General features: G+C 43.7%; 1 protein-coding gene across 1 annotated transcript in view; it reads left to right on the top strand.

Moving 5' to 3' along the window:
• PLEKHG7 (pleckstrin homology and RhoGEF domain containing G7) overlaps positions 1–27,277 on the top strand; it is a 59,356-nt gene that overhangs the window by 20,881 nt on the left and 11,198 nt on the right. The window contains exons 5-13 of the mRNA XM_036298961.1: positions 3,478–3,518; positions 7,818–7,916; positions 8,617–8,760; positions 10,735–10,830; positions 11,395–11,496; positions 14,583–14,696; positions 20,428–20,602; positions 22,315–22,430; positions 22,774–22,867. Coding sequence (XP_036154854.1) covers positions 3,478–3,518; positions 7,818–7,916; positions 8,617–8,760; positions 10,735–10,830; positions 11,395–11,496; positions 14,583–14,696; positions 20,428–20,602; positions 22,315–22,430; positions 22,774–22,867 — 981 coding nt within the window. The remainder of the gene's footprint in view (positions 1–3,477; positions 3,519–7,817; positions 7,917–8,616; positions 8,761–10,734; positions 10,831–11,394; positions 11,497–14,582; positions 14,697–20,427; positions 20,603–22,314; positions 22,431–22,773; positions 22,868–27,277) is intronic.

Below are 27,277 nucleotides of genomic sequence, written 5' to 3'. Positions count from 1 at the left end.
GAGGTCCTCTTGTCAAGTAATTTGCCCAGGTCCAGGGACGGTCACCACCTTGGAGCTGAATGCTTTCTCCGGGCTGGTGGGCAGCTTCCATATCATCCTGTGATGCTAGGCACACAACCAATGCCACAGCCCCACCCTTCCAACCACGGTGGTACCCTGTGCAGACAGAGGTCCTGGTAATAGCGGATTACTGTTAGAGGAGATTAGAGTAGGCAGCCTGAAGGGTAAATCTTCTGCATTTTGAACTCTGTTGGGAAAGAAAAGAACAGCTCCTTTGAGAGCTGAAAGGAGACTTAGGGATTACCCATCTTGGTGGCTGTTAAATTGGTTTTGTTCTTAACAGAGCCCTTTTTACATAAGAATCCTCACTTGGAAATAAAGCCTATAAAACAGATCCAGGCAGAGTTGCAATATTTGAAAATGGGGTGGGTCCCAAAGCCTCACCTCCAAGGCACCCCCAGAACCCAGGGCATCCTGCAACTCAGAAACTAGCTCATCCCCATTCACATATGTGCCAAGTGAGATCCAGAAAGGAGCCCTGACCTGACCCAGTCACGTTGCCTGGTTTGTGTAGAGCAGCGGTTCTCAATCTGTGGGTCGCGACCCCTTTGGGGGTCGAACGACCCTTTCACAGGGGTCGCCTAAGACCATCGGAAAACACATATATAATTACATATTGTTTTTGTGATTAATCACTATGCTTGAATTATGTTCAATTTGTAACAATGAAAATACATCCTGCATATCAGATATTTACATTATGATTCATAACAGTAGCAAAATTATAGTTATGAAGTAGCAACAAAAATAATTTTATGGTTGGGGGTCACCACAACATGAGGAACTGTATTAAAGGGTCGCGGCATTAGGAAGGTTGAGAACCACTGGTGTAGAGGAATGGAGTCTGGGCTCCTGGCTGCTAGTCCTGCATGCTCCCTACCAGACTGCATCAGCCACCTATTAGATGGAACCCAGAAGCCACCAGTAAATAAATCATGCCTGACATTTGTATAGTTCTTCACACTTTATAGCTCCCTTTCACATCTACCGTCTTATAAGACACAGCCATCCAAATAAACATCTGCTGTCTCCTGAGATACAACCACCCGAACGCACAACCCGAGAGGGATTAAGTGACCTACTCACGGACAGGCCCCTAGAAACTAGAGCTAGCTCTAAACACAGCGTAACCTTAACAGAGGTTAGTACTTGGTCCATGAGACTTTGCACACGCCCTAAGCTGGTGAGCAACGAAAGCAGTGTTTCCCGAAGGACGGCCCCAGACCAGCAGCTTCAGCACTACCTGGGAAATTGTCAGACACATGGGCGGGGCCCTGCTCCAGACCTTCTGAATTAGAAATTCTGGGGGCAGAGCCAGCCCAGGTATCTGTTGTTGTTTTATTTTTTAATTAAATTTATTGGAGTAACATTGGTCAACATGAACATACGGGTTTCAGGTGTGGGTTCTATGTTACAGGGTCTGTATATTGCACCATGTTCTCACTACCCAAAGCCAAATAGTTATTTGTGGGTTTGTTTGTGGGTTTGTTTAGTTTATATATGTTTTAATTGATTTCAGAGAGAAAGGGAGAGGGAGAGAGAGAAACATCAATGATGAGAGAGAATCATTGGTCAGCTGCCTCCTGCACTCCCCCTACTAGAGGTCGAGTCCTCAACCTGGGCATGTGCCCTGACCAGGCATCAACCATGACTTCCTGGTTCTCAGGTCGATGCTCAAACACTGAGCCACGCTAGCCGGGCATTATTTATTTTTTAACAAGCCCTCCAGATGATTCTGATGCCACCTAAAGTTTGAAAACTGCCATGCTAAGAAACAGGACATAACTTGCACGTGATGTTTCTAAATGAACTAGTTGTTCTTTGTTATATGCCTAGCATCGCAGCAGAAACCACAAAGTAAAAGTTATGCAATGTTCTCCACCTTCTGCCTCCACATCCTCTTCCCAAGGAGTTTAGAATAGAGCTCCTGTGTCCCCAAATCATGGTCTAATGCAGTGCTGCTCAAGCTTTGAGGTGCATGTGAGTCACTGGTGAAATAGCTGCATCAGCAAAACTTAACATTTAATACAGATAATAAATGATTGAGGATGCAGAAAAGACCCATTTACATCTTCTGAATATTTGTGATGCTTTTCCAAGGCCCTGGAATTACCCCCAAAGCTAGAAAAACAGAGAGACATTTGTTAAAACCAGATACCCAATTGCAGTTCAAATTGGACATGATTTACCACCAGGTATTTGAGGGATAAGAATGGTAACGCTGATTTGTCCCTAAAGGAGATTCCACCCAAGCTCTCCTTTTAAAAGATTAATAAGGTGGCCAGAGTGAGCAAGATAATTGGTTGGACAGGTGTCTTCCAGGGCTCCAATAGGAGAAGCCCCTTGAGCACACCCTTTGTAGTAAATGCCATTCGGTAATTGCCCCCATCCGATTGAAGTACTATGCAGAGCCCCCTGACGAATGGAACAGAGAGAGAGAGACAGACCGATAAGACATCTATTTTGTTGTACTTAGTCATCAGAACACCTCACCTAATCCTAAGAGACGATTCCCAGCTTTTTCTTGGTAACATTACAAATTGATGCAAATGACAGGAAAACCAGGAGTCCAAATCTCATCACTTTACTTTCTGATCATAAAAAAAAGTGTGGCCCTAATCCGTTTGGCTCAGTGGATAGAGCGTCGGCCTGTGGACTGAAGGGTCCCCGGTTTGATTCTGGTCAAGGGCATGTAACTTGGTTGCGGGCACCTCCCCAGTATGGGGTGTACAGGAGGCAGCTGATCAATGTTTCTCTCTCATCGATGTTTCTAACTCTCTATCCCTCTCCCTTCTTCTCTGTAAATCAATAAAATATTTTTTTTAAAAAGTGTGTTATTGAACAATGATGTCCTTCTCAACTCAAAGCAGCCCCTTAGGACTACTTGGATGGTGGCTAATAGCAACAATAAACCCCAACATAGAGACTGGTGATGTGCTGGTGTTCCCCTATTTCGGGAGTCTGAGTTCAACCACACCTGGGATTGTCAGGTGATGTAGTCATCAAGACTCAAGTTTGGTCAGGGAGAGTTTCTGGTGGAACAGTGTAAAAAATGTCCTTTCAGCCCCAATGTTCCATGACTCTCCATCTTAAATATATTATTCAACATCTTTATGACATTTCATAGATTTTCCCCCTGAGTGATCAAGCAAAGGAGGCTGAAAAATAGTCTACTAAAGAAATAGGACAATATTACCTTCAGGTAGCAATGGAATACCAACTTTTAGGTTGCAACACCGCTTCCTTCACTGTCTGCATAAATATGTATATTCATACTGGGCATTCTCAAGGGAAGGAGAATTAGAGCAGGATGAATTCCATCTGACTCTTTGGAAAAGCAGGTCTTGTCAAGTACTGCAGTGCTCTGTCACTAGTTACTCAACGTTCTAATATGTTTTCTTTCATTTCACCCACCAGAATCCAAAAAGCCACGGTGGCCTTTCTCCAGGAGAGGAGCGGTGAGTGCTATGTGTTGTCATTTTAATTAAGCTTCCTGTAGCTAAGAAAGTAAGAAGGGGCTGAAGAGTCCCTCTGTCTTTGCATGACGGCAGATGGCACACGGCACATGAAGTTTAAATTATATCATCACATCCGTAGTAGTGGCTACAGAACATGCCAGATCAGGCCATTTTGCGCAGCAAAACAGTGCTAATCTCCAGTGGTTAGCAAGCTCTGCAAAAACACAAAGCAATCCTAATACTGAGATGCTTTCCAACTCTAAATGTATAACTCGATGCAGCTTCGGAAGCAGCTCACTCGATAAAGTCAACTTGCACAGGTTACGTATGCCCCAGTTTGCAGTCAGTGCTGTGCTTATCGGGAACATTGAAAAATGAATGAGCTATTACAGAAACAGACTCCACAGGTACACTTCTATTTCTGGGAAAGCCAGTTGGATTAGTCCTGGAGGATGTGTTTTTTAATTCATTCTTGGTACCATCAATTATGAAAGAGTCATAAATCTACGTCAGTGGTCCCTGAATTTTCACAGCCTACAACGAGGGCTGGCCAGAGTGCAGACTTTCCTCCAGGCATGTTCGAGGTAGAGGGAAGGGGCATTCCTGACTACAACCTCGTGCCTCACTCCTGGTTTTGTAGGGCGGGGAAGGACTGATTCTGTTCTAACAACAGTACCAGTTGCAATACCATCTTGAAGTACCGTAGCTAAATTCAAAGCTCTCTGAGGTGCCAATCCCAGCTGCTCCACTTACTATTCTGTGACCTTGGCCAAGTGAATCAATCTCCTTCAGCTTCAAGTGCCTCCCTATGAAAGCTGGGTGGTGATCACGCCAGCCTCCAGGGTTGTGATGAGCAAATCAAATAATGCAGAGCTGGGCAGATCTTAAACAGTCTTATCAATATTGGCCATAATATTGGTAGTTTTATTTGTAATTGGGGTTTGGAAAACTACTTGTTCTCATAAGCAAGTATATGACTGACTTTCACATTATTTTTCCAAGCATCAAACATCTGATTGAATGTCTTAGCCAATCTGGCTGCCACAGGCTGGGTGGCTTAAGCAACCATGATTACTTATCACAGTTGTGGAGACTGGGAAGCCCAAGATCAAGGGGCCAGCATGGTCAGAGGTTTTGGGGAGAACGCTCTTCGTAACTTATAGGCGGTTGTCTTCTCACTGTGTCCTCCATAATGGAGATAGGGCTCCAGTGCCTCCTCACTAACTTCATGAACGGGGTTAGTGTCGTTACAAGCCGTCATGACCTCAGCCACACCGAGTTACTTCCCAAAGGTCCTGTCTCCAAATACCTTCACACTGGGGGGTTAGGGCTTTCACAGATGACTTGAGGGGAGGGACAGAAACAACCAGCCATAGGGACAGTCTCAACATGAGCTAGTAAAGTTTTACACCATTGTCACTAAAGCTGTTTCTCCTGTTCATTCCCACTGTGCCCCTCTTTAGGGACCTGATTTGACTGTTTTCCTGGCAGGTCTGAGGCAGGGCCTATGGTATAAGCTTTCCTGGCCTCCTTCTCATTTAAATGGAGGCAGGGCCAGCTACCAGTCAAGTCTGGGGTCTCAGGAGAAGGGGAATCTCCCACAAGCTCTCCTGAAGCTAAGAAGGAAGGTGCCCACCTTCCTCCTTGGAAAGAGTGCTCTAAGGGCTGCCTGGGAGGTAGAATGTGCTCCCAGAAGGGAGGGCGTACCTGCGGAAGGGATGCTCTTACAAGTTGTAACCAATGTCTTTTTCTCCATAAAGAAGTGATTTGTTGGGTGGCTGTATGTGTCAAACACTGGGCTAGATTTCTAGGATGCTGAGGGGCCCATTATCAGCTCCTCATTAAGAAGGCCAGACTGCCATGTACATTGAGGGGGAAAGTGTGATAATGGCGTGCACAATGTTGGAGGTGGGTAGGCAATGGTGGAGATACACAGACAGAATAATTAGGGGGATGATGAAATGTTTCAGCAAATGTTCTCACTAATGAAGGGAAATTCATATCGCAAAGGCTCACTTTGATAAGGACCTAGTATCTGGTCTCCTTTAAATTAATATTTCTACCTGCTCCTTCATTCTTTTAGTCTTATTTATCACGTAATTCATAGCTATATAAATGCTAATCCACATAAATAAAATAAACACACTGCTACATTGTAATGTATTTTCTTAATATGTTACACATTTTCTCTTTTCTTACCTTCCTTTCTTCTCTCCTTCTTTTCAAATGAATATTAGTAATAAAAGCAAACACAGATATGTTTACATTATCAGGCACCATTTCCGTTTATGTGTGTTCCTATTTATGTATGTCATAGTTTGTATATGTCAACTCATTAATTCTCACAACAGCCCAACAAGGCAGGTGACATTATTATCCCCACTTTGCAAATGGAGAAACCGAGGCTCAGAGAGGTTGAAGAGCTTGCCTGGGGTCACACAGTTTACAAGCAGCACAGTGGGATTGGTGCCCAGGAGTCCCAGGCCCTCCGGCTCTGAGTCTATTTCAGCCCTAACATTGAATTGTCTGGCAAATGTGTGGCTCCATAACCAGACCTGGACACTCCGGCCTCCTCTCCCTCATCAGAGCTCTCATGGATCTTGCCTGTTCTCACAGATTCAATGCCAACTCTTTGTCAACCACTGAAATGTGTATATTCACGCTCACATATCACATCTATTTATTTTGCTCCCAGTCCACATCCTTGGTTCCTACTGCAAATTTTCATTCCACCCAGCTCTTAGTTATTAACTTTGGGACTCTAGAATTTGGGACTCTTGGTTCTTTCTCTTCATGTTCTGTATCCTCTCAGATGCCCTTCAGACTCTTCTCATGACCTCTCCTTGCCAACGCCACCATGTCTGCTACTCTACAGAGCTAATGTGGCCTCTGGGAGGACTGTCCCCTCCCTTCTCACTGGTATCCACCAAGCATTTGGTCAGGAGGCTGGTCGGATCCATGGAAAGCCACAGAGAGTGCCCTCACGAGAGGCTGGTGCCCACCTTGCCACAGCTCTGATGCTGCTCCCATTGTCTCGGCCTCTTTCTTTCCCAACAGGCAGCTGCTTTTTTATTTCCGCAACATGCAGTCACTATGGTTTCAGGCATCACCAAAAGGCATATGTCCCAGTTGCTGTAGGCGGTCCCCAACCCGCTCCAAGATTTCTTTCCTACTGTGAAGCTAAGGAGTCTCTAATAGATTTTCTCTCTCAGTGCCATAACCCTACCAGAGAAACCAGCCACAGCCCATCAGCACGTTCTGAAACAACAGGGTCTCCTCTCAGACACACAGGGAGCCGCCTAACAGATAACCCCTGTGTTCTCCTGCTCATTAACATAAAGCATCATGACCTGGAGACAATAGAACAAGTATAAAAATTATTTGTGATAAACATTCATTTCAAAAGCAGCCAAGTTTCCTTTAGGGAGCCTTTCACTTCTTTTGAAAGCTTCTCCCTGTTATGGGCAGTAAAATGAATTTTTTTAAGTGGATAACTTATGATCTTGCAACAGAATAGTGAACAAGTCAAAAAAAAATTCACAATCTATTAAGTTTAGAAAGCAAGTTATGAAATGATGTCCAAATATGACACCATTAAAAATTAATTATAATTACAATCAGAAAAAGGTTTTCAGTGGTTCTCTGGGGGTGAAGATTATAGGTAACTTAGATTGTCTTTGTGTTTTTCTTTGTTTCTCAAATTATTACCTTTGTAATCAGATTTTTTAAAACTAATATTATTAAAAAATGAAAACAATAACAAATAAGTGGGTTGTTTCATACCAAAGAGACTAGTTTCTAGCATATCCTAGTATTCTTTAGCAGAGAATTACCGTGTTGGGCAGTTCCTTCAGCACCCGGGGCTTTGCCCAGTCATCTGCCAGCTGAGGGGTGAGCTAAAGCCTCCGAGTACCCTTCTGATGTAAAGTCCTGTAATCCCGGGTTTGGGAAAGTTAGAACTGTGAAAACATTACATCACCCCACGGGGGGGGGGGGTGTGAGACCTGGAGTTCATCTACTTACTATATAACTCTTCCAAGCCTTGGATTATTTTTTTATTAGTAAAATGAAAGGTTTGGATCAGACATCCTCACCAGCCTCTGTCCTCCAGATGGGACATTCCGTGGTCCTGGGAGTCAGACTATGGCTGGGAAATGGCTTTGCAACTGATAGTGGCTTATAGACAAAAGGTACAGTCTCTTCTCATGCATGTTAAACAATGAACGTATGGAAGATGCTACCAAAGTCATGTCGTTGAAGAATTCCTGTTTGAAAATCCTGTTTCTAACCATCCTTAAGCAGGGCAAAGACAAGCACAAGCACATATCTGATCTGGAACAGCGCCTCTCCTCTGTGAAGATTACAGACTTCGGGGGCTATGAATTCCACAGCCTTAAGGTATCTGACAAGCTGCTTCCTGAGTGACATGGCTTTTTCCCTTGGTTTAGTCACTATTTTGTTGTCTTTGTTCCTATAACAATGAAGTGCAGGAGAGAAGCCCAGAGCTGGGCTGAATTGGGTCTGCTCTCTCTAATGCCCACGGAAACCTCAGGAAGGTCATTTCATCTTAACAAAAACCGTGGATGCCAGAGGCCTGTCCACATGTTCACAGTGGTTACTCATTCGCCTCAGGGCATCAATTTCCTCGTTTAAAAAATAGCTTGTTGTTGAACTGACCATTTCTAAAGGTCGCTATACACTTTAAAATTCTCATTTCATGTAGTTAATTTCAATGAGCTTTAGCAGGGAAGCCTGGACCAGACCTCCCAGTTCTGAGTTTGGGGTTCTTTGAGGTGTTTTTTTGCAATAAACTGAAAAAGGCTCATGAAATTCTCAAGCATAATGCAAAACAACATCAATGTGAACTCCTTCTTATTGAAGCTAAAAATAATGTATGTCATGCATCCCAAAGCCACACAGAGAGAACTGTGGTTTGGGCAGCTGGAGGAGCCACTGCCGACAGGCATGCCGGGGCCTGCGCAGGGAACCAGGATTTTAGGCGTGTGTGCGTGTTCTTGCCGTACTTAGCGCAGCTCAGAGCTAATGGAGAGCAGGTCAAGGTGGAAATGTTTTGTTCCTTCTCTCCTCCCTTGCGCAGGGTAAGACCTGGAATGAAGTCATGGCAACACATCGGAAACTTCCTACTGATCAAGTAGACTTGAGAAAGCAGCAAGAGGCCGTGTGGGAACTTTTCGCGAGCGAATGCACTTACTTCTTGGACCATTTACTAGTTCTTAAGATGGTAATGCTGGGCTCGCTTTTTGCAATAGATGGAAAATATTATTTTGATTTGGGGGGAGTTTGTTTTCCTCTTCCACATGGAAAACAGGAAGTTGGGGGTGGAGGTCCCCTCTTTTAGGAGATCTTACAAAAATGTGTCTACTGTGTATCTACTACTTGGTTGCCTCTTCATTCTTTTCTTAAACATAGTCTGCCAGGATTGGAGGAGGTCTTCTAAGTAAACTAGTCCAGCTGCCCATCTGATGTCTGGCTTGCCTCTACCTATTCTCACCATGTGCTTACACTTGCTTACACGCCTCTCCAGTCAGGGAGCGCAGATCCACCCTGCAGGAACACCCCCCACCCCCACCACCACCACCGCTGGTCAGCTTCCACTTTCCGAGCACTTGCTCCCCCTGTGCAGTGCTGGGAGCATGTGTTTTATCAGCTGCAGGGCCACTGTCACAGATTTCCAGGCAGCCACCCACATGTAACGCAGTGGGGCTGCATGACGTGGTATATTCGTAATGTCTACCAGGTAAATGGTGTCCCTGAGGGAGTGCCATGCTGCAGCCAGATCTGGTGAGGTTCTGAGCAAAGAATCCTCATAGAAGAACCACCCGGCAAGGATGGCAAGGGAGCCATTGCCTTCCGAGACCACGGGGAGGAAGAGCCATAGTGCTCCCCAGCTAGACTCAGCCTGTAAATATTTATGAATCCTGCCTACTATCTTCACAGGAAAAAGCACTGTGTGAAAAGCACTTAGGGAGAACTAAGTGCAAGCCCTGGATCTGTTTCTGACTTTTCATGTGACCCTAGAAAAGTCCAGTCCTCCATTTCCTAAACCAGAGGTTGGCAAACACTTCCTGTGAAGGTCCCGATAGTAATTATGAGGTGGAGCAAAAGTAGTTTACAGTTGTTTGTCTGGAAAATAATATAATAGTTAATAATAATAATAATAATAATAATACAAGAATAAACCCTGTGTTTCACATGCTCACAACTGTAAACCTGCTGTTGCCTCACCCTGTATGTTGGGCTTTGCAGACTCTGAGGTCTTTATTACAACTCCTCAGCTCTTCCTTTGCAGTGCCCAGGAAGCTACGGGTAATTTATAAAGGAATGTGATAGCTGTGCTGTAATAAACATTATTTATGGAAGCAGGTAGCAGGCCTGATCTACCCCACAGGCTGTCATTTGACAATCCCTTTCCTAAGCTCTAAAAGAAGGATGGCAACACCATCTCTGGCTGTCTCATCGCATCTCAGCTTTGTGATCATCAGATTAGTTTTCTTTGAAATCTACCAAGTGACATACAAATCCCAGTCATTATTTTTTTGCAAAGCATTCTTCTGTCAATGCGTTGATCTTTGTTTAGTTTATAGACGCAGGGAAGATTATCTGTGAGGATTGTAGTTCTTCCTTGACTTGCTGTAGAGTAGCCTCCTGCTGGATGAAAGCATCAAGTCAAGAAACAATAGCACAGAGGCTCCCTGGATGCTTTCAGTCATAGTTAATGCCTTTATCCAAATGCAAGCATCCTACCAGTTACAGATATTGACTCATTCGTTCTCTTTTTTTCATTTCCTGCAAGTAAAAGACATTTGGATCTTTTGCAGAGAAAGGTGTAAATGAGAATCCAGCATGAAAGTTGTTTTGGTCTCACATTAGTGCTCTGGATAAGAAGAGAACCTGTGAGATTTCTTGACTCCGGGAGGCAGAGAAAGCCCATTAGAACAGATGATGTTCCACAGGAATGTTGTCAGGGTGCATATCAGCAACAACACCGTCATGCAGAAGAGCACATTTCCCACATGTTCCATGGAGCTTAAATGTCACCATTGGTATTTAGGAAAATTCTGAAACCTCCAAAATACTGATTTCTAAACTGTTTTGTAAAGTTGTAGTCAGGAGGTTTACGTTCAATGCTCTTGAAAAGGGCAAGTTTCAAAACTGAAAACAGAAAGTAATCTGCATTTCTTTTTTTTTTTTTAAGATCTTCATGAATACACTAAAATATCTACAAACCTATGAATATCTCCTGGATGTGGATTCATGGCGCCTTTTTGCAAACCTGGAGGAGTTAAGTCAGGTGAGCCAAAGTAGAAAGACATCAGGAGACATGTTTTGAAATTCACCAGAGGGGTCATGAAAATGCATGTTTGTTCTATTCTTGTGGCTTGTATTCCACGCTGCAATACAGAATGTGGTTCGTTCCCCCATATAATATTATGGTCAGGAGGTCAGGTAAATAAGAAGGAAATCTAAACATTCATTGATATCTTGCCAATAGATCACATATATCAGCCTTCAGTAGCATTTTTCATTTTAACTTGGCTGTTTAAGACAGTAAACATATTCTCAAGATCTCCTTAACCTTCCTAAATGTTTGTTCTCAAATGAATGTCCTTTCCTCATATATTATAAATCAATAATATCTTTCCTCCAAAAGGGAAGGGAAGAGAGATTCCAAAAAGAATTTATTTATATAAAAAAACTTATAAGAAAATATATATTGAAAAGGAAAATAAATCTGAATTTTTCCAGGAGGTAAATTGTAATGAGAAACAGCTGTAGACTGATATTTGAAGTTCATCAAATATTTATTCCTTCCCTTGGGTCTGTGCCTACTCTTGTTTCCTTTCTCTGGCCCTAGACAAGCTACGGTTTTGTGAGCAGTCTTTTTGCCATCATCAAGGACTACTTCGATGCCTCTGAGACTTCACCACCCATGGATTTCATTTCCGTGCTCACGAAGGTAAAATCCTTTCAGGAGACCTCAGACTCATGCAATAAATTCACCCTCTCTCAGGATAGCTGTTCATATCTACTTGACTTTTTGTTTTTGTTGTTCCTATAAAGGAACCATCCTTTTCTCTCTGCCAACAGACATTTTCAAAAATAACTTGCAGACTCTGTTTTCCCATTGTCACCTCTGCCGTGTGGGTTTTATTAACACAGAAATGCGCACACATGGAAAAGCCATTTCCAAGTCTGTCTTTTAAATGACTTCAATTTAAAGCAATATTCATGGCAATGGTTTGTGTAGGCCAATTACATGGTTCAGTTGTTCCTCTAACAAAAGTGTCAGCCTTTCAGACAAAAATAAATAAATAAATAACCCTTCAAACCTACCAGCACCCTTAATAGTACCTCTGGTTTGAAAGAAGAAGAGGAAAACCTGTAGCCCTGGTTTGTTAAATGCTATTTATTTCTTGAGTAGATATTTGAGCCTCATCCCTACTTTTTTTTTTTTTTACTTTGAGCTTTTTAGTCCCGTTTCTATCTATTCACATTTAGCAAGATTTGACTTCATACAATCCACTTTAAAAAGCTGGATTGAGATTTGTTGAGCGTTTACTAAAGGCTATGTGTGGGGCCAAGACCCTGTGCACAAAATGTGCAAAACCAGGCACACTCCTGCTCCTTTTCAATCTAGTGGGGGAGGTCTTAGTTCAAGAAGAACAGTAATAATTATATAATCAAATGGAGGTCAATGCTGAGGCAAACAGGAGCATAGACATTAGAAGGAAAGCTTCCTGGCTATGGCAGTGGGTGGGGAGGTTACAGACAGGAAATTCTTCCTGGGGCAGAGATGCTTGAGGTGAGACATGCGGGAGGAGGAGTATGTTAACAAGGCAAAAACACATAGAAAACTAGGTATAAAGTAGGGAGATCCTCATGTGAACTTTGAAAAGAGATTTGAATAAGAAAAACTTTGGAAAACAAGAGGAAGAATGTGAAGTGTTGGGAAGTAGCTAAAGTCTTAGGTTCCCTCAATTTATTTAGAGTCGGAAATTTTTTAAATTTAATATTAAGTAAATAGTCTGGAGAAATGCCAACTTCTCATTAAAACATGTAAGCTGTCTTAGTCTGCTCAGGCAAAAACAAAATATTACAAACTGGGTGGTTTATAAACAACACATTTCTTTTACACTATTTGGAGGGGGGCCGTCTGAGGTTAGATGAGGATTCCCTTCTGGTCACAGACTTCTCATTGCATCCTACGTGGCGGCGGAAGGGGCTAGGGAGTCCTCTGGAGACCCTTTATAAGGACATTAATCCAACTCATGAGGACTACCCTTTGTGAATTAATCATCTCCTGAAGGCCCCATTCCTAATACCATCACTTTGGGGGTTAGGATTCAACATATTAATTAGACAGGGACACAAACATCCCACCATAGTGTAAGTGCTCTTATAGCCTCCTAAGCATGGGATGTTAACATACTCTTTATTAAAGGTCCATAACTCAGCCCACATATGAATGCTTCCTGTTACAGGTGTGCAAAGATGGGTTACACAAGTGTTTCCTTAATTGAAAAGGTGCTTTATCAGTCAGGTTGGATGTGGTTGTATCAGAGTAACCATCCCCAAATCTCAATAGCTTGGTTCCTCTCTCCCCTGTGCCTACTTCTACCTTGTCACTGTCCTCTCTCTGGGACCCAGGCTGAGGGAGCAGCACTGGAACGTTACCAGTCTGGGGAGACTGGGGCAGAGCACTCAGACTCTTCAAGTTCTGCCAGAAGCAGCACATGGCAGGTCTGTTCAAACTTTGTCAGCCAAGTTCAGTCACATGGCCACGCTCACCTTCAGCAGAGGGGGTACCCAGCATCTTCCCCAGAAAGGGAAAGCAGATGACCAGTAAGAGGCTCACCAGGTGGGAGATTGGAGCATTTTGTTATTCACACTTGACTCATGTGAACAAGTCCCTGAAAAGGAAACCGAGGCTTGAGCGGTGAGATCATTTGGCCACGGTCACATAGCTGATAAACTGCAGAACCAGGTCTCTAAGCCTGACCACATAGGATCTTAACCATTGCCTCCTAGTAATAAAATTTCTCAAGCATCTCAGTGCCCTTTCCCTCCAAGCTACCAACCCCCTCCACCTCCAAAAATAAATTTACATCATCCTTCAAATTACTTCCTGCTGGAGCCAAAACATGACATTTTTTCCCCACAGTGTCTTCCCCTCTGTCTCACAACAAAATATTTTTCTTGGTTTTCGTTATCTCTGCCTTTATTGCTGCCACTTCCTTTAGTGACTTTTTAGGCTGGGTCTGTTTTCTCGACTAAATGTAGTTATAACATTGCCAACAAGTGTGTCTTCCTTGTCTAATTCTATCACATGTGACACTATTAGACATTTATCAGTGGGAGCCATTTCTCATTACATCAATCAATAAATCAAGGAGTACGTGGGCTTAGCAACATGGTGGACAACATGAGACACTGAGGAGAGTGTGTGCCAGTTAAGCTTTGGTGAAGAGAAAAGAGTAACTCACTCCCAAGAAAGACACGTAACTGAGACGGGGCACCTTGTGTGGGGTGCTCTGTTTGACCATTACATAAATCTATACATACACTTAGGAGAGGCCCTCAGATTTGACTCTACAGTTTTAGAAGCCAGCAGGAGAATTACATGAATGGACATTTTTGAGGAAAAGTTGATGAAAATTAAATGTTGTTACTTCTTACTACCAACACAAGCCTAACATCAACCAACATAAGCCCTGAAGTCAAAGGGAGTATTTGTTACCAGGTGCCATGCAGGGAGTGTAGACCTCAACAAAGCATAAACAGAAGCAAAAGGTAAATTAAATCAAGACACCCTAACTAGAATTTTAAGTAGGAAAGGGAGGGGAGATTTATTGAGGAGTTGCCTGTGTCTTACGGAAATACTATTTGTAAAGAATGTTTATTGTGAAGATAACCTGCTCCTAGTCACACGGTCACACTCCTGCTTGACAATGCTGACCCCTCCCCCTTTCCCTGTGCGGGTCAGTGATGACCATGAAGGGAAAGAGGCCGCCTGCCTGTGCCCTCCCTGCTCTTCTCTTGCAGCATTTCCGAGGGAGCCTCTGTCAGAGCCACCAGACCTACTGCCTGAACTACTCCGCCGCTGTCTTTTACCTCGAGAGCCTGAAGCAGAGAGAGGACTTTGGAATTTACTTAAAAGTAAAGTACCATCTTCTTTTCTTTTTATAATTTTCCTGAGACTCTTTGGGGTACAATAGGTACTAGGAGTTATACCCAAAATAAGTGAGAAAGAAGAACAGTAAATGATCAACAATACACTTGAACTACAAATCTGCTTTCCTCATCAACACACACCTCCCACTGCACACTGAGGAATTCTAAGTGGTGCACATCTGGAAACATTGTATCATCTCATGTCCCTCCTAAATTTTTGGCAGGGCCTTACTTACCAATGTTTTATTTGTTCATTGGCGTGTTTGTGAACGAAGTCGGTACACTGTAAGGAGAAAGCTACAATAAGAAGAGGCTTTGTGACTAGAAGTTGGGCTCTTGTAGGATTTGGTCCCAGCAAGATGCTGTTGCACACAAGCTTGGAGAAGCATTTACATTGTATTCTGTGCGAAGGGCGCCCCCTGGAGTACTTCATAGGGCGCAATGTAGATGTTGCAGCATGGTGGCTATGGGTTCCAAAGCATCAGAGCAAAGAGTTTCTGCTAAGGACAGTCAGCATTTGCTAATAAGTCGGCACGGACAGAATGGTCCTTGACTTCACCAGTTCCTTTGACCCCTCTTTTGACATTTCTTTAGTATGAACTGCACCTTTCCAGTATTATGCCAGAGCCCTTTTTATGATCCAGAGAAAATAGTCCAAGCCTTTTCGGAAAACTAGCTCTCCTGGCAGTTGCAAAAGCCCCCGGCAGAGCACCACCTCAGAGGACAGGGAGGAAGGGCTGCCCAGGTTCCAGGACTTACCTGTCGCCCAACTATGCCAGGAGGCCTGGGTGCAGCATGGCTGAGAAAGGAGGATAATCTTGGGGGAGAGACTCGGCCTTATTTTTTGTAGCTTTAACCATTCATTCGGTGTTTTCTTAGCTACTCAATAAGAACGGAGAGCTCATTAGCTTTCCAGATGTATGAATAATCCTGTTACAGAAGTTTTCCCCGGAAGCGGATGATTAGACTCCCAGCCTGGCCCCCAAACTGGGGAGAAGCCAGTTCCATGTCTCTCTCTTCCAAGCCAGGCCAGAGGTTACTTTAATGAGGCGCAGCCACCATTTCCCAGTAACTTTGGAAAATACCATACCAATTGTGACATAGAAAGGTGGTTTACATCTTTATATGAAATATGCACGGCATCCAAAGATAACATACAATTATAACGCATAACGCTTTACCGGCATCTTTAGTTTCTCAAACATCTCTTTTAATCCTTGGCACAAAACTTTGAAGTTGATTATATTGTCCCCAGGTGTCCCTGAGGCTCAGAGAGATTGTATGGTTTTTGCAAGGTCATGTGGCCAATAGATGGCAAAAATGAACCTGGATAAAGGTCTTTGGGCAAAAATAAAAATAATAAAAAAAATGCTCTTTCCACCAAAATTACTTACAGCTCCTCAGAGCTAGGTCCCATCACCTGGCAACTGTGAGCATCATGGAACAGGTGAGGGGTCAGGAAGAGGCTGTAGAGCAGTGGTTCTCAACCTTCTGGCCCTTTAAATACAGTTCCTCATGTTGTGACCCAACCATAAAATTATTTTCGTTGCTACTTCATAACTGTAATGTTGCTACTGTTATGAATCATAATGTAAATATCTGATATGCAGGATGGTCTTAGGCGACCCCTGTGAAAGGGTCTTTCGACCGCCAAAGGGGTCGCGACCCACAGGTTGAGAACCGCTGCTGTAGAGGCATTGAAAGTGAACCTGCTTTCCACAGCCACATAGTACAGAACAAAAGCATCATCACAGAGAGCTAGTAATAATTTAACTATAGCCTAGTAAATATAATGCTTATAATATAATAATTGCAATATACAGTAAATAATAATAAAGGGGGCTGGTTCTCAAGGCCTTGCTTCGACCAGCCACTGCTGGTCATCATGATCTCTTTGTCTACACCAGGGGCGGGGAACCTTTTCTCTGCCAAGGGCCATTTAGATATTTATGACATCATTTGTGGGCCATCCAAAATTATCAACTAAAAATTACGTTGCTATGAAAAAGCTCCTAGATTTATTGAACTTTGAGTCCTGCCTGTGGTTGCCTCGGCGGGGCCAGACCAAATGATACAGCCCGCGGGCCAGACGATCCCCACGCCAGTGTACACAGTCACCCTGTGGGATGTGATAGTGTCCCCATTACTCAAGGGCTTAGACACATTAGGCAACTCGCTGAAACATACGGTTGTTCAGGGCAGAGACAGGATTTGACTCAGACGTGTGTGAAGCTGACCTTCATTCCCTACTATGCACTGACATAAACAATATCCGTGGAAGACCTAAGCCTGTGTTGTGTCATGGGCTGCCTGGAATGGAGGCATGCCCTGGGATGAATTCACCCTCCCTGCCACGTGGGGCTGGCTTTATGAAAGCCTGTACAGTACGTTGGTGCACATTGGTGGGAGTAAAATTCTCCCTTCTCGGTCAGAAACAATTAAAATGATGCAGAGAAAGAGACTGGAACTTTGTGCCAGGGCCCTTCATGGAGTTCTGTTAACCATCGCTAAGAACTCCTTGGACTGAGTGTTCGGAATGTGCCAGCCACTGTTTGGGGCGCTTTGTATGGATTCTCAATAAAACCTCTCACCACCTGCTGAGGTAGTTATCCTTGTTACCCACATTTCACAGATGAGATTTATAGAGTTTAAGTAAATTACCCAAAATTCTAAGAATGGCTGCCCCAGCACAATATTGCATTTCACCAGGACAGATTTATGAGGAGAATGAATTTATGTGTCCCCATGTGTCCCTGAGACTCAGAGAGGTAATATTGTTCAACTCAACGGGCCCCTGAATTCCATTCACTGTTACCCTAAACATATTGGATATTTATTATAAAGCAAAAGCATCCTTCATTGATCTAGGCCTATCCATAAAAAGCCTTTTATGTCCAATTTCTCTTGACAGAGATGTTCTTTTTTCCCCCTAATGGATCTGAAAATTAAAGCCAATAGATGAAAGAAAAATTTATACCTACTTTTAGAACTATCAAATATATTTTTCTCTCTTCTGAGGCTTCTGAAACACTAAAAGATTCTAATATTCCTGCCTGGATCTTCGTCTCAATTATTTACCACTGGTGCTTCTTGCCGGGTTGGTGTCTGAGGTAAATTGGGTGTTTTCACATGTACTCAGGATGCTGGCAGCCAGAGCTGTTTTCAACGGCATGGAAATTTGGGGCAGTGGCCCTGGGCTATGTTTGAGGAAATACCTAACTGCTTCTGAGAAATCAGTTACTGGAGCTCCCAGACACCAGAGCTAGAATGCTGCTGCCAGTGAGACAGGATGGAAACCAGCCACTGAGACCATAGGCTAAGGCCTCTCCACACCCCTCTTTTCCACCCGTTACCACCGTTGGCCTTTCCACATCTGCAGTTTCTGCTTCCATCTCCATCTCTCCCAACATCAGGGAGAAAGAATCCCAGCCGTTGTGAGCCAGGCGAGAACGTGGAGGTGATCTAGTACCTTCCCCCAAGAGGAACCTGACGTACAGAGCAGGGGAGGTGGTCCCTCAGGAAGCCTTGAGGCCTGGCTTCTCGAGCTCCACTCACCCTCCAGCCTCCAGCCTCCAGCCTGTGCTCACTTTCCTGGCCTGCCTTCTGCATGTAGGGGTGGAGAAGATCATGTCCAGCGAATCCCCGTGAGGAAGAATCCAGGATGTTCTCAAAATAAATATTTTGATGAAGTTCCTGGTGGGAGAGGGTGAAACCCCCAAGGACATGTTCACGCTATGAAAGACAAGGGCAAATTGCTAAGCATGAGGGTAGGGGAAGAGGGTAGTTGGAGAGGGGCAGAGAGAGGAAGAGCAGCTCTCTCTTTCCAAAGAAGAAAATGGCACATCAAAATGCAGTGGGGGTGATGTCGTGGGCTGTGTATTTGACCCGTCCCCACAACCCAAAGTCTTCAGTAAATATGTTCACTCATAAAACGTTTGGCATGAGTGGGGTTACAGTGGAAACCAGCATAGGACACCAACCAGGGGGCTACGTTTGGCATCAGTGGGCACATGCTGTTCAGGGAAGAGAGTATGTGTGCCAGCAGGGGCCAGAGGAAGCCATTCTAATCGCAACCATTCCATAAATTTGTAAATATCTAGAGAGAGTTTTGGACTTGGTGGGGGGTTGAGCCAATTGCACCTAGATCTCTAAAACGCAAGGGCAGACACCTGGGCACAAAGATGTAAGAAGCTATGTTTGGGGAAGCAGAGGGAGCCTTCCACAGTGCATGCCTAAAGCTGGCCTTCAGGGTCTGAGTCACAAGGCAGAGGAGGTCACCTGGGCCTGGCTGGAGCCCGACCTGCAGAGAAAGCTGAGAGCCGCGTGCAAGGGCAGGGCTCCCCCAGCGCTGAACTCAGGTGTGAGTGCGCAGGGGAGACAAGAGAAGAGGAAGAACATGCATCCCCTAGTAATACCTTCTGGTGGACCTATGTGCACAGTAGCCAGAGACCTGACTCCACGAGTCATGTGTCATCTGCACAGAAGCCAGGCCGCTCAGGTTCAAGACAGCATCACATTCAAATAAACAGCCCAGCAGATGAAACAAATTTGTGAGCCATTCTCAGGATTAGTTGCGTTTGTCAAATGCCATTTATAGAGTGGTTCTCAACCTTCTGGCCCTTTAAATACAGTTCCTCATGTTGTGACCCAACCATAAAATTATTTTCGTTGCTACTTCATAACTGTAATGTTCCTACTGTTATGAATCATAATGTAAATATCTGATATGCAGGATAGTCTTAGGCGACCCCTGTGAAAGGGTCGTTCAACTGCCAAAAGGGTCGCGACCCACAGGTTGAGAACTGCTGCATTTATAGAAATCGAATGTGTAGCCCACAGCAGTACTTACCAGAGTTCCTTTCCCTGCTTCCCGGTGCTTTGCACACCCTGCAGCTGCCTCTGAGTCAGACTCTCTCGCTACTGAAAATTGTTTGTGTCTTTATCCCTTCCCTCTCCCTCTCGCCTCTGTAGCATGTAGCTCAATCTAGCCTCTTCAACTTCTATTCATTTTCTCCTATTACCCTCCTTCCCTCCAAGAAAGGAGACTCAGGGAACTGATCCAACAAGCAAACAGCCTTCCTTTTCCCTCCATCTGTTGATTCTCAGTTCTCCTAATTGTGCCTCACAATGAGGGATAGAGCTGGAAAAAACAGAAATCTCCTTCGAGGGCCAGAGAGAAGGAGAAGCCAGTGGGACAGCCGAACTCTTGGGTGAGAAGGGTAAACGAGACTGGAACATGTATAGTAATACCTCTTAACCCTGCCACAGAGGGAACGTGTGTTCTCTAGGGAACTTGCGAAATGTTACACTTTTCTCATGCCTCTTCATCTTGACAAGTTCCCCACTGAGGAGGAGGGAGAGGTGATGTGATAGTGACGCTGAGCGCTGCCTTCCTCACCATCACTGGGAAGGCAAGACAGCCGGAGAAGGATTCTCCCTTCTTTGATTGGAAAGTGACAATGTTAGTCAGTAATGTTCAATAGTACCTCTCAACCGCATCTAAGAACCTCATTTCAGACCCTGAATTTGCTAAAGACACTTTAATAAGGATTTTCAAAAGCAACATCTGGTCTGTGGCTTATAAGCGTCCCCAGCAAGCTCACAGTTGCGTCACGTTGTCACCCAGTGAAATAGCTGAGGGTGTTTCATGCCCAGGCTTCTCGAGGCTTTGATAGGAGAAGTGATGCTCTGATTCTGTCTGCGTTTCCTTCCCTAGTGGTGTGAGCAAAACGAACAGTGCAGGCGGCTTCACCTGGCTGAGCTGCTGGTGGCCCCCCTGCACAGGCTGACCCGGTACCCCTTGCTGCTGAAGAATATCTGGAAAAGGAGCACAGACTCCACTGAGAAAATCATGATCTACTCCATCAAGGAAAAGGTGGAAAAGTCAATCCGTAAGTCCCCGAGATAAGTGGCCCAGCTCAGTGGAAGCTGCATGGAGGGCTGGAGGCCCGCTGGCTCTCGGAATGATCTGAGTTTCATCCTAGACCAGTGATGGCGAACCTATGGCACGCGTGTCAGAGGTGGCACGCGAACTCATCTTTTTGGTTGATTTTTCTTTGTTAAATGGCATTTAAGTATATAAAATAAATATCAAAAAGATAAGTCTTTGTTTTACTATGGTTGCAAAGATCAAAAAATTTCTATATGTGACACGGCACCAGAGTTAAGTCAGGGTTTTTCGAAATGCTGACACGCCGAGCTCAAAAGGTTCGCCATCGCTGCCCTAGAAGGTGGTTCCGTTGACTTGAGGTTATGGCTCTGGGAAATCAAACGCACACACAACAATGGGTTCCAGGCACATCCTGGCCATCCCTACGAGAACTCCACCAGAAGTTTACCCAGGACGTGGCTGTCTCCAAGGCTTTCAGTGTGAGTTCAGGCAGGAAAAGTTCCACTTCCCAGATGGTTGAAGGCTTTGTTTTTCATATCTATGCTGAACCCAAACACAAAGCAAATAGGAATAAACACCATGGGGGGCCTTTCCGGAGGATAAATTGCCATTCATTATTTGTAGGTCACTGAAATCCAGGGCCAGTCTAAAAACAATGCCAACTGCAATCTTTAGAACTGAAGTTTGGGAGTGGGAACAGAACAACCCTTTGATGACTTAAGTTTATTTGGGTAGCTCTGTATAATTAAATTCAAATAAAGAAGTTCATGATATATGCCCACAAACCAAGATTTCCTGGGAGTGTCAAAAGGGAGCAATTCAAGTTTATGATTATCAGCTGTACAGAAATGACATATTTTTTCTTCTGCAAGTTTAAATGTAAAAATGACCATGCAATGGGAGTTTTTTAATTTTTCTGCTCAAATCCTAAAATGACTCAAGGAACTAGGATTAAGTTTATCAACTGGATAAAACAAAAATTCAATTAAAAATAGACTTTAAAACTTTTAAAGTAATTTGAAGATTATTACTCATTTTAATAGCTTTGTGAAGAAGATAATAGCATCTTTTCTGCAGATTTCTCAATAACATCTGGATTTTTATTATTTGGGAAAGAGATTGCTGTGACCTTCCTTTAAGTCTATGAGCTTAAAGAGGGTGAATTCTGAAGGATTCCCCTAAGGGTGTGATTCTACTATGGGTCTATGATTTTCCCTCCATGTTCCCCCAAATAATTTCAAAACCACAATAACAATGCTATTATATAGTGTTGGGAAATTAATACAGACCTTCAAAAAATAAGCTTTTGCCAAAACAAAATAATTATATTTATCATAAAGCAAATGTGTGTTTTAGAGTTAAGATAAAAATATACGTTGGCTCTTTTTTTCTTCCTCTAATTACAGGCTATGTGGTGTAGGGAATAAGAGAAAACTACCAGGGACTTTATTTGTATTATTTAAATAAAAATGCACAATACATTTCAACTTACTGTATTAAATTGTTTAAATTTTATTTCTCTTTGCAAGAGGCTGATTTCAAATTATTGAGTTTTTCTAAGACATTTAAACTGCAAGCACTATGTTAAATGAAACTAAGATATGGTTTGGCTCTAGGAGCAGTGTCTCTAAATTATTACTGTACATCTTGCTTAAAATTTATGCTGTATGTCACATGAATTTAAAAATATATTGAATGTGCCTTGTCTTTCAGGGGATCTTGAAGGAAAAGTGAAGTGGCTTGACAATTTTCAAAAATTTAGACATCTTCAGGAGATTATAGTGTGGCCTCCACTTTGGGATAGAGATAAAAGGTTTTTCATTCCAGAGGTACAAAGAGGATCCATTAAGACTTATGTTTGGCATTCCGTTGGAAATACACTAGTCTTTACAAAGTCCCCAGCTGTCCACTTGGATATTGAATCTAGTTTTACGACCAAGAACTACAGCTTTTTACCACGTGGCCTTGTATGTGGGGAGGCTGGCATCAGCACGCCATTCCCGGGGTGGTCCTTCTGAGGGCTGTGCTCATTCTTTCCCATCCCCGTGTCCATCTCCCGACGTTTCTAAATGTCTTGAACTTTATAGACAGAGTGCACTGCCCCAGCTCCCGGAACCTGTTCTCTTCCAACCACTAACAACCTCTCTTTGATTGTCTCTCTTGTTTTTCAAGTGCCTGAAACACATTTTTAAAGAGCATATGGCAGAAAACATCCTGTCACCAACCAACAGACACCTTCTCTATGAGGGAAAATTAACTCTTGCAGGTAAATAGCTGTTTCCTTTAAAAACCCAACATCTTTGCTACCATGTAACGTGTCCAATTGTTGCCCATTGAAGAGTGTATAGAGTTGTGTTGGCCTATGGCCAAGGCCATGGAAGATGTGAGTCAGAGAATATGCTATGGACTCACACATGTGTCAGCTTGATCAAAGACTTCACAGCATAACTAGCTATGCACCCTGCATTTTCTATCTCTAAAATGGGATAACTATTTCATAAGGTTGTTGTTAAACTGAAACACATGAAGAGCTTAACTCAACGTTGGGAACATCATAAACACTCCACATCAGCTGTTGTCATGCTTATACTCCTCCAATGCGCTGGGCAGTCATCCCATCGGTGTTGATGGAGAACCTGTTATGTAACAGGTTGTGCTGGGTAGGCATCACTGGAGGATATAAGGTCATTATTCCGTTTAATCCTTTTCCTCTAGTTGGGAAGCTCTGCTGTAACAGGCAGACCTGCAGGATAAATTCAGAAAAGAAGAGAGGCTGTGGGGCTGGGGTACCCGGGAGGGGCTTTATGTGCTCCGTGGGAGCAGAGGTGGGCTTGTGGGGGACGGAAAGATGGAGGTCAGTGGAAGGACAGGAGGGGGGACCTCCCAGATGAAGAGCGTGGCAGGAGAAAGGGCTTGGAGGCGAGGCCACCTGGGAGAATAGGCTGGTGGAGTGGTTGGGAGAGGGAGCCCTGCAGGCTGACTGCCAGGTCACTTCCCAGCTCGGCCTTTTCTGCCTGTGCAGCCTTGGCCCGAATACAGCAATCTCCCCCTTTGTTGTAAATGAGCTAATGGATGCACAACCACTGAAAATGGTAGGCACAGAATCAGTGCTCAATAAATATTCTCATCAGAAAGGGCTGCCTGACCCAAGTAGGGTTTGTATGCATTCATCTATTTGCTTCTGCACAAAATCTTGATTGAGCACCTACTGTGTGAGAAGTGAGGTTGCCTATTTATGGTAGCATGAGATCTGGTGGGGAGTGCCAGGCCATAACTCTGTATTCGATACACATTTGTTGAGAATCTGCTCTATTTTAGCTCTACATGTCAGGTTGGAACGTAACCCCTACCTAGCAACTTCCAGCTAGGGATGGTTGACATGCCCAGCATTTTACATCAAAGGACTTTTGCACTCATTTTCTCCTTCCAGTGAGTTATGCAGAGAAGTTATACTTAATCCCAAATTATAGGTGAGAAGTATGAGGCTCAGGGAGGTCCTGTATCATGTTCAAAGTCAGCTGGAGGTTAACAGCAGAGTCCAGGCTGCCTCAGCCCAGTGGGCTTCCAGAATCACAGCACCTGGCTTGGGAGCCAAACAGAAGGAAATTGCCAGTGACAAGTGACAGGCTTAAAAAGGTGCTGAAGAAAGAGTCATCAGAAGCAATGCACAAAATGGTGCAGAGAAGGAGACCAAAGCAGGGAGACCAGCTCAGAAGCTCCGCCATGAGGCAGGGTGAGGCGAGACGACCCGGAGCCTGTTTCTCAACCATTCTTAACCTCTACCAGGGGTGGAGAGCGTCTGGCCTTTGGGCCACATAAGGCCTGCAAATCATTTGGTCTGGCCCTGCCCAGGCATTAGGGGGGTGAGTTAATTAAATGTTTGACCAAATATAGCAGGCTAATTTTTAAGTTGATAATTTTATATGGCCACAAATAATTATAAATATCCAAATGGTCCTTTGCAGAAAATAAGGTTCCCCACCCCCGCTAGACCATCACCCTCCCACTTTCATTTGGAAAGATAACAAGTTTACATTTTCTTTGATGTTATTTATAATTTTAAAATTTATATATTGTGACAAAATCAAATCAAAATAATGAAGCAAAATACAGCTCTGTGTTCAAATATATGCCTCTTCCTCCAAAATTGGCCTCCACCTGGAATTATCAGAAGTTTTAATTCACCCCTTCCCTCTATCTACCAACTTCCCAACACTGTGAGATGTGCTGGCACGTTCTAAAATGTTAGAAATGGGCCTGGATAGAAAAGTATAAATGTGAGAGATATTTCAAAGGCAAAAATAGGAGAACTTTATGATTGGCAAAATGGCTGAAGAGGAAATGAGTCAATGCTTTCAAGTGTTGTGCCTGAAAGTCAGGTTGACCACACTGAGGGAGGCAGAGGGAGTGGGTCAGGGAGGCAGTGTTAGGGTTCAGGTGTGGGCAGGATGAGAAGCCACATGGAAGTTGGATGAACATGACAATGACCAACTCTGGTGAAAAGCTATGTTAGATGCGCACCCGCACGTAGCTTTGGGGTGCTTGTCAAGGAAGTGCGGGTGGGAGACTGACCTAAGAAGGAGTCTTTAATAAAAGACCCAACTTTTCAGAAAACGTTTCTTGTAGAGTCAAATGTGGTAAATGAAGATGAACCTCATCAACATCACTAACTCCAGACACTTGCTTAAAGCCATATGCTGGGTGGCTCAGATGGCGTCAGAGAGGAGGCAGCATCAAGTTTAAAGTCACGGGAACTTTGACCCAGAGTTGGCGTGGCGATGTGCTGGGGGTGGGGGTGCTAATGTTTGAAGAAATGGGACATCATTTTGAATGGATAAAGCATTAGACCAAGAATGATGATACCTAACACATAAATTTTGGTTCCAAATTTATTTCAGCTTTAAAAACTCTTCTAGTCTAACCAAATAAGTATATTTTCTCATTCTCAGAAAGTACAAGTTTTTATAACTTAAAGCCAACTTCCCATGGGAAGTCATGCCAGAATACCCTTGGCAAATGTGTTGCTCCACACAGACTGGCATTTCTAAATAGAAAAGTGAGTAAGGTGCCGACACATAGGCTGGCCTGACAGCTGTGACACTCAGAGAAGACGTGCTGTTCAAGCTGCTGCAGCTCGGAATAAGGCAGTAACGCAGCTCCGTCTGGAACAGCGCGAAGAGAACCCCCGCCCAGACTCTATGGGAAAAAATAAAGACGGTTCAGATCTGGTTGTGCAGCACTTGGCTAAACAGAATTTCAGACTCACAGTGCTCAATAGTTACATCTCATAAAATCACTTGGTCAAGGTGTTTCACTGGCTGTACCAGCTTCAAACTGCTTGGCGATAAATGTGAACAGCCTGATTTTATGCTTACAATCGTCCTCCTTAACCTCCTCTTTTGCCTGACCATGTCTACTTGTTAGCACTATCGGTTTCTGAATTTATCTTATTTTAAATCTTGTTTACTGTTTGTTATGTGTCTGCTTCCCGTAGGATTAAAGCTCCTTGGAGACAGAGTCTTCTTAGTCATTGATGCAGGGTAGGGCGTCAGCATCAGTTGACTTCTTGGTGGGACACGAGGGATTCAATAAATAGCTAAAATAATCATCAGTTCCTAGAATATATTGTAGGACATAGCAGATGCTCGCGGCTAGTTTGTTAAAATAAAATACTTAAAATCATCAAGAAAAAAAAAAAACTATTTCATTTTGACAATAATCATCAACCTAATCTATATATGAATGGCACAGAATGGGAAAAACAGCATTTAAAAGGTCTGAAGGTCTAATATTATCTAATGCCTCATTCCTGGTGCCATGTCTGTATTGGTTAAGATGTGGGTTCAGCCATTGGAGACAAGAGAGATAAGGATCACTTAAAAAGACAAGCTTACTTCTCTGGCTGTAAAACTCGGCTGTGTGACAGCTCTCCTCCATGGTGTGACTAGGGCCCAGGCTTTTTCTGCCTTTTGCTCTGCCATCACGGGGTACTGCTTTCTTCCATGTGGTCCCAGAGGAGTCACAGGGCGGCGAGCCGGTGGGAAGGGGGAAAGGGCAGGAGAGCAAAGCCCTGCTGTTTAAGGGAATGATTCACAAGTTGCACACTTTTACTCATATTCCACTGGTCGGAATTTACTCATTTGGTCATATTTAGCTGCAAGGGAAGCTGGGAGATGTAGTATTTATTTGCAGGGAATATGTACCCACTAAAACTCAGAAATTTCATTACTACAAAAGAAGGGAAATGGTTTTTTTTGAGGGACAATCAGCAGTTTTTGCTATAGGCTGATTTGAAAAAAATAGTCTCTAGTAGTGATGGAATACAATGTTTTAAAAATATTCAAGGCCCTAACCGGTTTGGCTCAGTGGATAGAGCGTCGGCCTGCGGACTCAAGGGTCCCAGGTTCGATTCCAGTCAAGGGTATGTACCTTGGTTGCGGGCACATCCCCAGTCGGGGGTGTGCAGGAGGCAGCTGATCGATGTTTCTCTCTCATCAATGTTTCTAGCTCTCTATCCCTCTCCCTTCCTCTCTGTAAAAACTCAATAAAATATATTTTTAAAAAGTTATAAAAATATTCAAGGACAATTCAAGATTGAATGAAAGGTCTAATTTCTTTTCTGTGCAAATATGGAAAGAATCTTTCTTTCCTTCAAACTTAAAGAAGTGGAGGAAAT

Source organism: Myotis myotis, unplaced genomic scaffold (assembly GCF_014108235.1).
Source record: "Myotis myotis isolate mMyoMyo1 unplaced genomic scaffold, mMyoMyo1.p scaffold_m19_p_3, whole genome shotgun sequence".
Classification (NCBI taxonomy): domain Eukaryota; kingdom Metazoa; phylum Chordata; class Mammalia; order Chiroptera; family Vespertilionidae; genus Myotis; species Myotis myotis.
Note: the sequence above shows the minus strand (reverse complement) of the source record. Positions and strands in the feature narration are given on the sequence as shown.